At 44.5% G+C, this 16,741-nt stretch overlaps 1 protein-coding gene across 1 annotated transcript; it reads right to left on the reverse strand.

Annotated features, from left to right (window-relative positions):
* Window positions 1–240: 240 nt before the first annotated feature.
* On the reverse strand, window positions 241–1,119 carry LOC144588124 (integrase/recombinase xerD homolog). Its single transcript, XM_078390268.1, has one exon. It carries the CDS (start codon window positions 1,117–1,119, stop codon window positions 241–243), a length of 879 nt encoding a protein of 292 aa, XP_078246394.1.
* Window positions 1,120–16,741: the final 15,622 nt, after the last annotated feature.

Genomic DNA, 16,741 nt, shown 5'->3' on the forward strand with positions numbered 1-16,741 from the left:
GCACCACCAAGATGTCTGGAGGTGTGTTTCCAAAAGAGGCCATTCTTCCAAATTGCACCCAGAGCATGCCTCGCATGCCCTTCCAAGAGATGGATGCCAGGGCACCAAGCCCCAAATCACTTCCCCATCGGGAAGATGCAGCATAGCGCGCTGCCCAATATACGTAGCTATGGCCAACAATCAAGACGTTCCTTCGGACCTCCAGCATCTCGCCGTCTGAAAGACAAAAACAAAAACTGCCTACACGTTAGGTAGTTGCCTAATATATTTACGATAACATTCGGACGACCACCGACCTAACTGCTTAATCTTATCTGCATCATATCCCAATGTTGCCGCTGTTGAAGCAGCCCCTATTCTAAAAGAATGTGTACCAAATCTCATATTTCTGATCCCTATTCTTTCCAGCGCCATGTCAGTCAACTTCCAAAATTGGTACTTAGTAAGCGGTGTGCCGTCCCTGTGCTGAAAGAAATAGCCACTATCAGGTCCCCTGAGCCTCGTGAATTCACTTACTGCTTTTACTGGACATATGTTTACCATGCTACATTGACCTAAAATAATCATACTACCATTCCCGTGCTGGTCGGTTTTGGATCTCCTCAGCCTAATCCTAACCTGACCGTCCCAAACTGCCACATCCTCCATCTGTAGAGCCTTTCGCGAGACGTCCCCTTTGCCTAATGCTACCAGCTCGCTAATTCTCATGGCTCCAAAAAATGCCATCAAGGCTGCCGCATGGAACAGCGCCTCCTCATACCTATCTCTACATAGAGACCCCCAAAGTTCACCCAAATGCTGAAGAACCGCTGGTGATATGGGAATCCTGTCGTCCTGACTCATTCCTGACTCCCGAGACCACCCTTCCAGCATCTTCTTAATCCTAAAATCACCAGAAAAGTCCTTAATGCCGTTCGCCTTCGCATAAAAGCTCAAGGCAGCCAGCTTACCTTTTATGGTACCTGGCCTCAGTCCCTTCCAGTGCAAAGCCACGATGAACTGCTGAATGTGCTCTACCGGTGCCGGCCATGACTGCTCTAATCGTCTTACCCTCCTGAATTCTGCAAACTCAGCATCAGCTGCCCTATATTTCCTACTTGTTCTCGGGGCTATTGCCATACCTATCGCTCTCGATGCTTCAGCCCGCCAATCTGCCATACCTCTGATGGAAACACTTCTGGCAGATCCTTGGCTTCCGGCGCCAATTCCCTGAAACGCTGGATCTGTTGGGGTGAAAGAGCATCGGCTATCCTGTTATCGACGCCCGGAACATGCCGGGCATGCACCACGATGTTAAACTGCAATGCCCTTAACGTAAACGCCCTAACTAAACTCATGACCCTTTCTGATCGTGACGTCAAGTTGTTGACAATGTATACCACGGCTTGATTATCGCACCAGAAACGAACTACAGTATTGGACCATTCCCTTGCCCAGAGCCACAAGGCTCCCACTATTGGAAAAAATTCCAAAAATGTCAAATCCCTCGTTATGCCCTGACTATGCCATTCGTCCGGCCACGTTCCTGCACACCACCTACCCCGGTAATAAATACCAAACCCATGAGTACCAGCTGCATCCGAGTTTACCTGTACCTCTGCGTTTAATCTGATTTCCGACCTCCAAAATGATATCCCATTAAATTGGTCCAAAAATCGCTCCCACACCCTGAGATCCTCTCGCATACCTTTTGTAACCCTAGTCTTATGAAACGGCTTCCTCAATCCTGACATGGCGCTGCAAAGTCGCCTTACAAAGGCTCTGCCTGGAGCTACCACCTTGCATGCAAAATTCAAATGACCAATGACTTCTTGCAACTCTTTCAAGGTCACCTTCTTTTTACCCATCAAACTATGTATAACGTTCCTAATGTTAGCCAATTTGTCCTGAGGCAACCTCGAAGTCTGTTGAACTGTGTCTAATTCAATCCCCAAGAACGTAAGGGTCGTTGCTGGACCTTCAGTCTTCTCTTCCGCTAATGGTAGACCTAACTCAGCAGCCAGCTCTCTAAATGTGTCCAAAAGCCTTTGACACTTCCCGGAGTTTGCTTTTCCACAGAAGAGAAAATCATCTAAATAATGTGCTGTGTCATTGCAGCCCATTTTTTGTCGAATCCACCATTCAATAAATGTGCTAAACTTTTCAAAGGTTGAACATGAAATTGAACACCCCATCGGAAGGGCCCTGTCGAAATAATATTGCCCTTGAAATTGAAAACCCAACAAATTAAAATCGGCAGGGTGCACGGGCAGTATCCTAAAAGCTGATTTTACGTCAGCCTTTGCCAACTCTGCACCAACTCCACAAGCTCTAATCATTTTAACTGCCTCATCAAATGAAGTATAACGCACAGAACACAGCTCCTCTGGGATAGCATCATTTACCGACTCCCCTTCTGGAAATGATAAATGATGAATCAACCTAAATTCCCCTGGGGCTTTCTTAGGAACAATCCCCAAAGGTGACACCCTTAAATCTCCCATGGGTAAGACCTTAAAAGGTCCCAACACCCTCCCCTCTCTGACCTCCTTGCTGATTTTTCCCGTACAACTCCCTCTAATCCTTCTATTGATTTAAGATTTTTTGCTATAAATGCTCTCCTAACACCCAAGGCTGGAATCCTGAACCCAAACTTAAAACCAAGATACAAATATTCCGCGTCTACCCTCTTGGGATATAACGCTAGGCCCTTTTCCAACACATCAATTTTAATTGGGGTGGGTCCCCTTTCCAAGAGCCCCTCCCCCACCATCCGGCTTCTTATTTTCCCCGCCTGCCTTATTCTGGCGCTGACCCCCTGATTTGAAGCAGTTGCTTTTTGGGTGCTTTCCTCCACATGTGATACATTCGTGTCGGAATCTGCACGGGGACTTACCACAGGACCCCTTATTGTTAAATTCAAAGCAAGGCAGCCGGGGTTGAACCGCCTGCCCCGCCCCCTGGCGGGCACCAGTGCTACCTGAATACCGTATATTCAGATGCCCACAATCAAATCTATCACCCAGATTTGTTTTAGCTGGCGACATGTGCTGTAGCCAGAGACCGGGGTGTGTTTCATCCCAACGCAATTCTGGCCGGATTGCGCTTCGCATTCTGAATGCTTCATCATACCGCAACCACGCCTGGCCCTCAAATTCTGCCTTCGCTCTACGCATAATATCAAAATATTGGAACAAGGCTGACGCTTTCCAAGGTTGCATTTTGACCAATACACCCGAATAAATAGTGAAACCAGTGACCCAGTTGGTCCAATTCCTATCGGGCCTTTTGCGCCTGTGCTTCTCTTTCAGTTTTTCGTCGTCTTTATCAATTTCCTTGACTTCAAATTCCGTTAAGTAACTCATAGAAGTCAATGTAATCTCCTCGCCAAATTCTTTCCTTAACAGCCGGTGTCAGGTGATCTCCCAGTGGCGAATTATAATCTGTGTATGGAATAGCCGTTATCGGCACCGTATTGTAACCTGTATTGGGCACTGATGGATGCTGAAGTGGTACTGTACTCTTACCTTTGTCTGCCGCTGCAGGTTTCAACGGGGAATGGAATGGCATACCCCACCCCAACCATTGCGGCCCCATTGGGGGCCAGAAACCGCCTGGCCATGTCAAACCAGGTGTTACACAAGTGTTGGGCGATGCGCCTGGCTGCTGCGAACCTCCAACCCATGGCCACTGAGCCGTTTGATTAACTGTGTTGTGCAAAGCCACATACTCACCCGAAACCGACCTTGTGGCTCCAGAAGCCTCAACAGCCCTTTGACCACTGGCAGGGAATTCCTCATAGGGGTCATGCCCGTATGACGTTCCCTCTCCCGGATCCTGGCTGACTGCCGCCTCCGTCCTTCTGCGCTTTCGCCTGCCAGTCCCTATCATCGTTGCCTCTGAACCTTCATCCACATTTCGTCCATCAGGATCGTGTCCCTGCTCGGATTCAAGTGCATCAAAACGCCTAATTAAATCCAGGGTCATGGCTCTCATTTCTGCCCTGCGACGTCCCTTTGTCTCCCTTACTGAGCGACGTGGTGTAACCTCCTTGCCACCAATGGCCTGCCTTTCAGACTTTTTAGATTCAAGGCTTGCCATTCTTGCCTGTAATTCTTTCAGCATCGCCCAAGATTCCTCATCGGACGACGATTGAGGTGGGGACAACTGGGGAGCTGTATGCCTCTTAGCCGGGGCTTTCCCCTTTTTTCTCCCTCCTCCTTTTTTCGGTGGCATTATCCCTGTTCAACCACCAACCGCTACAGGCAATGTGCAAATTATCCACCACACAAATACCAGACTAGCTGCCAATGGACTCCTTTCCTCTTTTTTTTTTTTAAAGAGAAAACCCCAAATAAAACTTCAGCTCCAAAGGCAGCTAACCACCCTAATAATTACAACCACGTCCCCTTATACCAATAACCTTATTACCAGTATCGTTTATTTACTCTGCTCACTATTCTAACTTTAAAAAAAAAATATTTTTTTTAATTTTAATTTTATTTTTATTTTATTTTTAATTATTATTATTATTATTATTATTATTATTATTATTATTATTATTATTATTATTATTATTATTATTATTATTATTATTATTATTATCACCCCAAATATGCACCCCTATATTCTGTCCCCCTACCTAAACCCCCCTTATCTCCTCCCCCTATTTTTCCACTCAGTTATAACTATTTATTTATTTATTCTATTTTATTCTTATTATTCTAGTATTTATATTTATTATTTCTATTATTATTATTATTGTTATTATTATTATTATTATTATTATTATTATTATTATTTTTTTATAAGTTGAAATTGAAAGCTACACCTAAAATGGCCGCCGGGGCTACACCATGCGGCTCCCACAAGAACTCACAAAATGGCCACCTATAACTGCTTTTCAAATTCCACACTTCACATTTAAGACACTGCAACCTCAGGGTGAAAGAAGAAACCCCAGCTGGCAAAGGAACAAGCCACAAATCTGTTCCTCTCAATGTTGGATGGGGGGGTGGGGGTAATGCTAGCCCTCTACTGTGAATCCAAGCAGATTAAAATTACTTCACCTTTTTTTTTTTAATAACCCATCAAAAATGGTGTGGGGGGGAACCACCCTCTGAAAAGTAAAGCCTGATACAAAGAGGGACAGTGGGAATCGAACCCCAGCCTCCAGATCAGCAATTAGAAGAGATTGGCAATTAGAAGCCTTAGCTTGCTGAGCTATTCAGCAGCTCAGCTATTCAGCAGCTCCACCCTTGCTGTTAACTGAGCAAGGGAAACCAAAGAAACGCTGCTGCAGCAGCAAAAGAAAGCCGGCCAAACTGCTAATGAGCTGGGCACTAGAGAGGAGGCAAACGGGACCCAGCAACAGTCGTGGGGAACGCTAACCACGCGCTCCAGCCTGATCACCCCAATCACCCGATTACCCCCTCACCTCACAGCTTCCACTCCAGCCGGCTATTCCCCAGGGAGAAGAAGAGGGGAGGAAAGGCAATGATTCCAGGCGCGCCACGGGGCAAACCGCCTGCTGCGCGCCGCCCCGCTCACCCTCCTCTTCCCCCACTGGATCGCACAGCTCCCACACACATTCACACGCCACTCAGCCTCCAAAACCCCCCAGCCAACAACAATCCTTCCCACGGGGATGGTGCACGAAGCTGCCAATCCCCCCAAACCAGCTTCCACAGCGTCCGGTCCCAGCTCTATCCCTCCTGTCTCTCCAGCCGCAAAAACGAAAGGGGAACCAATTCCCGGACCGGCGCTTTTTTATAGCCTCCCGGTCCGGGCCCCAACATCACGTGGCCCAAGTTGTCAGCGCCTTCCAGAGCCAGGTGAGCAAAAAACACGCGCGCCTCAACGGCGCGACCAGGCGCCCCTCGCGCGCGCTTGCACTTGTTGTATATAACACTACATTTTTAAAAAGACCAATGAAACCTACAGAATAGGATAGGCTGGCATAAGGAACAACACAGAAATGGTAAAACAGGAGATTAGTTAATTTAATGGTGTCAGGCAAAAGAAAATAATCCCAGAAGCCAACTGTTTTGTTAGAAAGTGGCTTCCTAGCAAATTGCTTTAGGTCAGGAGGAGGATCCACAGAGTGGGTGCCATGTTTAAGAAGGTCCTGGCCTTGTAGCAACCCAACTCCTGGAGAAAGGCCTTGGATTTGCATCTTAATAGACAGAAATGTATATAATGTAGGTAAGGGGTGGGCAAATTGCAGAGGTGTGAGGATTGTATTCCTGTGCCACCCAATCAATTTTTTAAATTAGAAAAGATATTTAAGACTGTTGTGAAATTTCTTTTGACAGGACACCTTGTACTTGGGGCATCTAGCATCTTTCACAAAAATGCAAAATACACGTGATTCACACAAAAACACATGCTGGTTTTAGGACTGCTGTTGCTGACCTCCCCCCTTTTAAAAAAAGTAATAGCTCTGGCCATTTCCCTAGATGGAAAGGAGGGAGAGAGGGAGGAAGAAAGCATGTCAAAAAAGGAAAAGACAACCTTCAGGCCATGTCAGCTAGTTAGGGTAAAGGTTCATCAAGTGCATTATGTTCTAATCTACACATTGTTTAGGGAAGCATAGATCAAGTGAGTTCACCTTGGAAATTTCCCATCTATCTCTGACACCCATAAACACAGCATCTGTTGAACATTGTTTCCTCCACTCTCTCTAAGTTTGCACACAGCACAGACATTTACTCCGAGCTGTCCTTGAGTTTGCACTGATCAAAGGAATACTCCCCCATGTTGCTATAGTTCCCAGTGTGCACCAAAATATAGGTTGCCATTTTATTAACATTCTTAGTTCTAATATTCTTGCTCAGTGGTGTAGCACATAATTTCCATGTACAACAACAGCACCTACCTAATGTCAAGGAAAAAAATCAGGAAAAGGCCACATGGTCATAGAGACAATGCAGATACAGGACCATATGATACCTTTAATCAACCATTTAATATATAAAACAAAAAACAAACAAGCAAACCACACAAAAGAAAAAAACAATAAACATTGTGATTTCAATAATAAAGCATATTTTTAAGATTGTGCACCAAGATCTTGCAAGTAACTCCAAAATTATATGCTGTCATCAATGTACCAAAGCCACATCAGGGCATCAGCTGAAGACCAACATGAGTTCTTGAATATCATGGACTCTTAACAGCAAATAAGCCGTAAGGTAAAGGTAAAGGTTCCCCTTGACAATTTGTCCAGTCGTTTCCAACTCTAGGTGGCGGTGCTCATTTCAGTTTACAACCCATAGAGCTAGCGTTTGTCTGGCTGCGGGTTAAACTGCTGAAGCCTCTGTGCTGCAAGGTCAGAAGACCTGCAGTCATAAGAGCAAATCCACGCGATGGACTGAACCCCCATCACTTGTTCCAGCTCCTGCCACCCTAGCGGTTCGAAAGCATGCAAAATGCAAAACTGCGAATAGATAAATAGGTACCACCTCGGTGGGAAGGTAAACAAGCAGTACTGCATGCTAAAGGTAAAACTATTTATTTAGCTTTAATTTGGCTTAAATTGACTGTTCCTGGTAGTTTAACTAAATTCCTAATCACAGCTCTGTTAGGGGAAGATCATACTTCTGACCATTTTTTGTCCCCTAGCCAAAAATAAATTCTTTGAACTTCAAGAAGCCAAAAAGAGGGAATGAGGGGGTTTGGATTGCATGACTGTCCTTGAGATGGGTTATAAATTCCAAACTACAAGCTGAGGAGGGGCTTGAAACCACCCCCTTCCACCTCCATAGCCCTCTTGCAGGCTGCACCGATTTCCAGCTAAGAAGCTGGTGTAGCTTCAACAGCAGTCTTGTGGCTTTGGGACATAAATAACAACATATTATTTTGAGCTACCCACAAAAATGTGACACACAGTCTTGAAGAAGATGATTTATCATTGAAAGCTTGCTGGGCTTTTTTTATTGTTTTTTTATTTATATTCTTAATGGGCAATTAAAGGTATCACCTGTTCCTGGATTTGTATTACCTAATGTCAAGGATCTCAACTTGAAAAAAAATCTCAGAAAACGGAAAGACTTTGACTGTATGAGTCGGGAGAGGGGATACCAGTAGGGCTAGCCAAATAGCCATGTTGAATGATGTGGGCCAATGGGCTAGCTATGAATTAGAAAGCTTCACAGATGAGGCTAAAAACTATAACTGTAAAGTTGCTATTTATTTCAGCCATTTCTTCTCACAATCTCACATTTCTTAATGATATCAGAACATTAAATGTGCAGCAAGTGAGGCTCTCCTGGGATCTATTCTGTTGATGGCCTTTAAAAAAGGTTTCACTGTGCAGCACAAGGTACAGAGGTTTATAATTATGAAATACTAATTAACACTCATACAGGCTTACTGCCTGCATTGTTTTTTTACATAGGTGTGGAACACTTGAACCACTCTCCATTAAATCATAATCCCAAATGCCTATTCAGAGATGAAAGGCTGCCTTCATTAAGCTAATTATGTCAAATTTAAAATAGGAAAATAATTTTTAGATGGTTTCACCATGTACCATTGCTAACATTGTCACATAGAGGGGAAGGTGTAAAGCACTGTTTGTGGCATAAATCAGAAAAAAAAAGAAAAAGAGAAAGAAAGGCAAGGAAAAAAATTATTTTGAACTTTTTAAACAGAATCTTTTTGGCATTATCAAACCTAGGCAACACAGAACTGAATTAAAACCCCATAATTTACTTTCTAAATCTGGGACATTATTCATTCACAAAATGTGAACATGCACCCACTAATGGAGAGATTGGCACAGAGTTAAGCAGATCTTTCTCCTTTTCTCCCTCCCTCTAATCAATCAGTGGGGTGGGGTGGGGGGAAGCCTTCTATCTAGACAGAAGAGAGAGGGTTGGCATGTATGGCAACATGAACAGACCTCATACTAATCAAGAAAAAGGACTGGATGGAGAAGTGGGAAAGCTGCATAGCACTTCCATTCCCAGCAGTTGTGCAGCTACTGTGGTGTATGCATATTCATATTTAGGAGAGAGGCAGGGAGGGAGAAACAAGTTATACATTAAGTCCCATGCTAATATCTCCATTCATGGGTAATTTCACCTACACTGGAATCGATAGGGTCTTCAATTCTTTGCTTTAAAATGTATTTATGCTTAATATATTCACTCGCCCTCCCCATTTCTTTGATTCTTCAGTGTGTTAAATTAACCATTTGCCTAAATGTTTTGCTACCAGTGTCCTGTCCAATTGATTGTCTCTGTGTTCTGGACCTCTGTGTTGCCACAACAATCTAAAAAGTCCCCCCCCCCATTTTGATGTTTCACCCCTATCAGGTTTTGTCTAGGCTTGAATCTCCTTTACTGTTTTTAAATTATTCTGCTTTTTTAAAATTAGTCCAGCATCTGATTATTTAATAATTTATTTAAAATACTTTTTAAAAAACCAGACTTCCCAAACATTTTGTAGCAATATTTTTATTTCAATGAAGTGGTGGCAAATGTGATACTTGAGACAGCAATCAGGTTTCTATTCACCGAGATAGTAAAGATACTAACCATGGGTATTCCTTTTATCTTCAGCAAATGCTTGAGTGAATTCTGTCAATTTGAGTGAACTGAGTGAACTGCAGGCCCCGGGGTTGGGAATGGGGGAGCAAAGGAGGAGGAAGGAAAGGAATACTTGTTGTAGATTTGCCTGTCCAGTGGAAGAGTCCCCTGCCACCCATCCTAGATCAGAGCCCATATTTTCCTTATTTTAACACCACCCCCAATTGGACAAATGCATACACATACTTTGAAATATTTGGGTAAAAATTAAATTGGATGGGCTACCAAATTGTCTAAAAGCAGATTGGTGCAACTGAAAAAAACAAACAAATAATGACCAAATTAAAAGCATGGTATTCACATACCGTGAATGGTTGGATTCGAAAAGATCTCCTGTATGGAGAATTAGTACAGGGAAAGAACTCCAGAAGCAGACCCCAGCTGCGATACAAGGATATCTGTAAGTGGGATCTGAAGGCCTTAGGAATAGACCTCAACAGATGGGAAACCCTGACATCTGAGTGTTCAGCCTGGAGGCAGGCGGTGCATCATGGACTCTCCCATTTTGAAGAGACCCTTGTCCAGCAGGCCGAGGCAAAGAGGCAGTCCTGAACCCTGTAAAATCAGGGAGCTGGACAGGGGACAGATTGGATTTGTCTTCATTGTGGAAGGGATTGTCACTCTTGAATTGGCCTTCTCAGCCACACTAGACACTGTTCCAAGTCCTCCATAGACAGCACGTTACCATAGTCTCTCGAGACTGAAGGATGCCTAATCTAATTCATATACTTCTAGTTCGTATTTTCAAATCTTTTTTAAAAAACCCACCTTAATATCAGTTATTTTCTGCTCCCAAGGAAACATATTTTGAAAAGGACATCCTGCTTAGTGCCCTTTCTTGCAGTGGCCTCCAGGAAGAAAACACCTGGAAACTCCTCAACCTTCTTACACTATGTTCTGTTTGAACGGTTTCTTCAATAAGCCACTATTGAAAAACCAGAATGTTTGTAAGATGCTCCTCCCGCTCACAAATTTCCTTCATTTCTTTTTCCTCCATTAAATATTAGCCTGCAATCTTCTATATGGAAATTAATGGGATTAGATGGCTATTGAAGTTTATTTTGCTGGGTTTAATGAGCCAAGCCTGGAATGAAAGCCTCTTCACTTTCAATGCAGAGCGGCCCTAGAAGCTCTAGTTCTCTTTTGTTAGTTGTACAGCAAGAGGTCCACTTTGTGTTTCATAATGTCATTGTCTGTGGTACCACTTTCCTTGCATTCAAGAAATTCTTACATTATCATCAGCAGGTTGAAATTATACAAAAGAGAGCTGGTGTGAACTAATTTGCTGTCTGAGATTTGGCAGGACTTAGTTGTATTATTAAATACAATGTATCCAACTGGAAGTCTCTGGTTTTCCACCTGTTCTTTGCATTAGACCATCTGTCTGATCTGAACAATTTTCTTTTATGTCTTTATTTGATTATTCTTCCTTTTAAACCTTTGATTTATAGTGATATAGGTAGTCACTATCCAACAGCAGTGTTACATAATTTATCTTTCTTTCAGAACTCCTAGGGCTCCTTTCACTATATGAAAAGATTCATTAATATTTTTCTACAAAGAGATTTTATTGTTAATCTGATTTTTAAAAATAATATGGAAGACATGTGGATTTAAAATAGTTTCATAAGCACTGTGGAAATGAACGTACCTCGTTCTTAGTTTCACAGTGGCTGAAATCTTATTGCTTAGTGTAAGATTTGTAACGTACCTCGTTCTTAGTTTCACAGTGGCTGAAATCTTATTGCTTAGTGTAAGATTTGTAACTTTCAGTCCATTCCTAATCAGGAAATAAAAAGTCCCAACGGTCATACTGGGGAGGCATGAACACATGCTAGCAGGGACTCTAAATTTGCCAACTAGGAACAGAGTGAAAATCTTGCAGATTTTCCCTCATTAACCAAAGTGTACATTTTAAAATGGTGGCATATGGTCAAATGTGTAAATTCCTGAAGTGATCTCACGTTATAATGGCTGAAACCAAATAGTGAGTCACATCTAGAGTAGGCCTATTGAATCAGTGATGACCTGTTGAGCTAACTCCTCTGCAGGTTCCATGGGCCTACTCTAGCATTGAATTACCACTGTACTTCTGCCTATGAGTATCAGGAGAATGGTGGTTTCATTGAATCAAGCAATTTTGACTGCATTTTTTTCTACACCTAATGATTATTTATTCATTTATTTACTTATTTACTTATTTACTTATTTACTTATTTACTTATTTACATATTTATTTATTTATTCAATTTATACCCCACCCATCTAGACCAAATTCTATTCTGGGTGGCTAACAACAATATGTAAAAGCAATTTAAAATAAAAACCACAGTATTAATATAATTCAAGACAGCAAAGAATACATTAGGTGATGACAGGAGGGAAGGTCTGCCTAAAGAACCAGGTCTTACATGACAATGGGGACACAACCAGCCCCTCCACATCCAAACCACCATCTTCCAGTCCCATTGAGAAAACCAGGTCCAAGGTATGGCCCTTCTCATGTGTTGGGCTGATGACATATTGAGATAGCCCCATTGTTGTCATAGCTGCCATGAAGTCCTGAGCCACCCCAGTCAAGGCAGCCTCAGAATGGATGTTGAGGTCCCCCAGCACCAACAGCCTGGGAGTCCTCAACACCAGGTCCAAGACTACCTCCATCAGCTCAGGCAGGGAGAATGTTGTTACGCAGCAGGGTGGGCGGTACACCAACAGAATCCCTAATCTGTCTTGCAAGCCCAGCACACAATACAGGCCCTCAATACCTCCTCTCAAAGGGATAGGAAGGCTGGTCAAGGAGATGGAACTCCTATAGACCAGTGGTTCTTAACCTTTGTTACTCGGATGTTTTTGAACTGCAACTCCCAGCCAGCACAGTTGGTGGTGAAGGCTTCTGGGAGTTGCAGTCCAAAACTCCTGAATAACCCAAGGTTAAGAACCAGTGCTATAGACTATAGCAACTCCCCCTCCCCAGCCCTCCAAGCGACATTGGTGCTGGACGGAGTACCTAGGTGGACACAGCTGGGAGAGGGGAACACCACACTCCTCTCCCACCCAGGTCTCAGTAATACATGCCAGGTCAGCACCCTAATCCAGAATTAAATCATGAATGAGGGTAGTCTTATTTTGTACTGACCTTGCATTCATCAACAGCACCGTGTGGCTCGAGGGTTTGCTGATATTGTCAACTGATACCATCTGGTTGGGGGTAGGACTGGAAGAGGGGACAGATGTAAGATATCTAACCTCTCTTCTTCTACGTGGGCATGTTCTACCCCCCCCACCATCCCTTCCCCTACCCAGCACCACCTCAATGGCTGTCTGCTCCAATGTCCTCTCCCCTTCCTGTTATTTCAGAGCCACTGTGGGTCTCTATGCAACCTGATGGCAATTAATAATAACAATTAAAAAATAACAGCACACCCTTCTAAAGCTCCTTCTCCCCTCCAAGCCAGGTGGCTGATGTTGAGGATGGGATGGGGCAGCCAGAAGCAGCAAGGGCCCAGTGCTGCAAGGCCAAGGGAGTCCCGGCCAAACGCCCCCAGGACACTGTCTCTCACCCAGTGCCTGAAGGATGACAGATGATAAAGAAGACTCCCCCAAAGGCAGGAATGCTGGTCCTGCAGGGCCCTGGCACAAGCTCTGGCTTATAAGCCCCTTCTCCCCTCAGAGCCAGGTGTCCAGATGCAGGTCTGAGTTCATAGAAGTTGCATTGCTTCAGGAAGGTGACGTGGAATAATGGGTTACCAGACCATCTGGAACAGGAAGGCCTCCTTCTACCAGACAGAGAAGTCATGAAGAAGTACAGGAGCCCATCTGTGTTGAAGATAACAAGCTGTCAAGGTCAGGCATCCCACATGAGTTGGAAACTGCACACAACACATTCACACCTATACCGGCTTGGCCTTGGCCGATGGCCAGCCATTTCAATACACCCACCCAGGTAACACCTAACAGGCAAATTGCTGGTGTTCCTGGGACCCAGTGGCCAACTACTATACCCATCTATCTAGCTGGCCTCCCACATATGAACAAGGTTTTCCCCAACATTTGGGGGTCATGCAGTGGGTGTAAGTGTGTGGCTATAACACCGTCCCCTTGAATGCATTACCCTTTGGGGATCACACCATGCCTTTAGGGGACCGCCTTATATTGGCAACAAAGGAAAAAGATGCGGACCTCTTGAAGCTTCTCAATAGAGAAGTTGACAAAAAAAGAGCTAGATAAGGATAAGGAAAGAGAAAAGGAGAGGCACAGAAGCCGTAGGCCTGAGAGGAAGTGGGGCAACTGGCTGCCAGATTTCCTAATTTATGCGGGGTTAATTGTAAGAGCCCAACCCTGGAGGGCCCAGGCACTGTTCCAGTAAAGTAAAGGTAAAGGTTCTACTTGAAATTCTTAGTCCAGTCATGTATGGCTCTAGGCGGTGGTGCTCATCCCATTTTCAAGCTGTAGAGCCAGCATTTGTCCGAAGACAGTTTCCATTGTCACGTGGCCAGCATGATTAGGGAACACCGTTTTACCTTCCCACCAAGGTGGTACCTATTTATCTACTCACATTTGCATGCTTTCGAACTGCTAGGTTGGCGAGGAGCTGGGACAAATCTCACTCCATCGTGTGGATTCGATCTTATGACTGCTGGTCTTCTAAACCTGCAGCACAGAGGCTTCTGCAGTTTAGCCTGCAGCACCACCATGTCCCTGTTTCAGTACCTGGATGTAATTTATAGGGCATACCTTCATTTGCTGGAATTGCATGGTTGACATATGATGAATTGTTCTGCATGCGCAGTGCGATCCATCCAAATCTGAAGTGGGATTAGCTGTTGGCAGGCCTATGCCTGCAGGTTATGACCCTAGCCAGGTCAAATCCCGGGGAGAAGTTCAACAGTGGTCACCTCATCCATAAACAAGGTCTGTTTGTGAGTTCCCGTGCTGGCACAGGGCAAGTAGTTCAACCTCACTTGCTCTGTTTCAATTATAATGCCAGGGACGCATGCTCATGTAAGCCATGTTGTTATTGACACGAGTGCCAAGTGTGTGGGGCCCAGCACCCCAGTACATCTGGCTTTAGGTGAAGGGCACAAAAATATGATAAAAAGGACCCCGGAGGTAGCAAGAAGATGCTTGGCCCAGCCCAATTAAGCTAGATGTGTTGGAAAACTGGCTAGTGGACTATCCACGGGCCGCAGATGCCCAATATTTGTAAGAAGGTTTTAATTATGGTTTTAGAATTCTGGCCTTAGGCAAATGTAGGGCATACTTTGCAAAGAATTTAAGGCCAGTTAGAGGCATGGAAGGTACTGTAAGGGATAAAATAAAAAAAGAAGTTTCTGAAGGCAGGGCTCTGGGACTTTACCACTATCTGTCATACCCTGAAGGGGAGTCAGTGAATGATGCCATTCCACAGGAGCTCTGCATCATATATTACACCTCTTTAGATGAGGCAGTATGCATGGTGCTCAGATGTGGAAAGGGAGCAGAGCTGGGAAAATGCGGCATTAAGTCAGCGTTTTGAATTCTTCCAGTTCATCCTCTAGATTTTGATCTGCTAGGTTTTTACTTCCAGGGTCACTACTATGTTGATAGAGCCCTGCCGATTGGCTATTCTGTCTCCTGCGCTGCATTTGACCAATTCAGTTCATTTTTAGAACAGAAGCTCAGAAGTAGGGTAGGTTGCAGAAACACTGCCCATTATTTGGATAATTATCTTTTCGATGGGGTTGCCAACACTGGACAATGCGCATTCATCCTAAAGGAGTTTCAGTCACTGGCCCAGGAACTGGGAGTTCCCTTGGCCAAGGAGAAAGCTGAGTGGCCTGCAACTATACTTACATTTTTGGGGATTGAGCTTAACACTAAGTTGCAGGCTTCTAAGTTACCCATAAATTGGAAGCCCTCAGGGAGCATATTTGGCTCATACTAAGAAGTAGGAAGGTGACCCTTAAGGAATTACAAGAGTTGGTTGGCCATCTTAATTTCACCTGTAGAGTGATAGCTCTAGGTCATGCTTTCCTGTGATGTTTTTGTGGGGCTATGAAAGGGTTGTGCCGCCCTTTCCACAGGACTAGAGTGACCAATGGCATGAAACAGGACCTACAAATAGGGAACAGGTTCCTGGCAGATTTCAATGAGGTGTCATTCTGGAGGTCTGAACTGTTACTTAGATCAGAATTTCAGGTTCAGACTGACCCTGCTGGCTCTCTGGGCTATGGAATCTATTTTCGGGGGCAATGGTGTGCAGAATTGTGGCCTGATAAATGGCATCAACAAGGCATCACTAGAGACCTTAAAATTTTTAATTTTTTTCCAATTATAGGTGCCTTGTGGTTGTGAACACATGAATGGGCTAAATCGTCAGTACACTTCTGGCATGCCGATCAGGTGGTTGTTCACATCGTGAACAGCCTCATGTCACAATCAGACCATGTTATGGCACTGTTTCGGGCTGCCTCCTTGCTGACATTTTTTTTAGTGTACTAAGGATCAGTGAGACGGTAGCAGCTGGGAAGGGTGATGCATCGAGATTGGCCTTACAATGGCATGATGTGACGCTAGAAGAGGATTCGGTGCATATTCACCTCTGTCGGTCCAAAGCAGACCAGCAAAGCAAGGGAGCAAATCTTATGTTAGGTCCTTGCTCAATAGAAATCCTTTGTACAGTAAAAGCAATAGGCACTTACTTAAAGGTTAGAGGACATGACCAGGTGCCAGTTTTATCTTCGCAGGTCCACTCTTACAGGAGAGTTGGCGACAAGTCAGGATAGCTGGTCATGCTACACAGGCGACGTGGGGCAGCGACTTGGGTATTGGAGACAGAGCCCAGATTGTATGGCAAGGTATTCAAGGAATACTATGGAGCCAATTGTGCAGGATGTCTGCATTTGGCACACAACCTCCAGATGTCTTGATTGTACACCTGGGAGGTAACGACCTGGCCAGGCAGGGTGGCAAGACCCTGATTCTGGACATTTTGCAAGAGCTCAGATGGCTGAGGGCCACGTATCCTTCACCACACCAGCTTGTGTGGCGTGAGGAGCGACAGGCACAGTGTATTAATGTTGCAAGGAGCCGTGTTAACTGGGAGGTGTGCCGAGCGATGTGTAATGGCCTAGGATCGGTGATCGGTCACCAGGAGATCCGTGCCAATAGGCCTGAGCTATTTCATATGG

Source organism: Pogona vitticeps, chromosome 3, assembly GCF_051106095.1.
Source record: "Pogona vitticeps strain Pit_001003342236 chromosome 3, PviZW2.1, whole genome shotgun sequence".
NCBI lineage: Eukaryota > Metazoa > Chordata > Lepidosauria > Squamata > Agamidae > Pogona > Pogona vitticeps.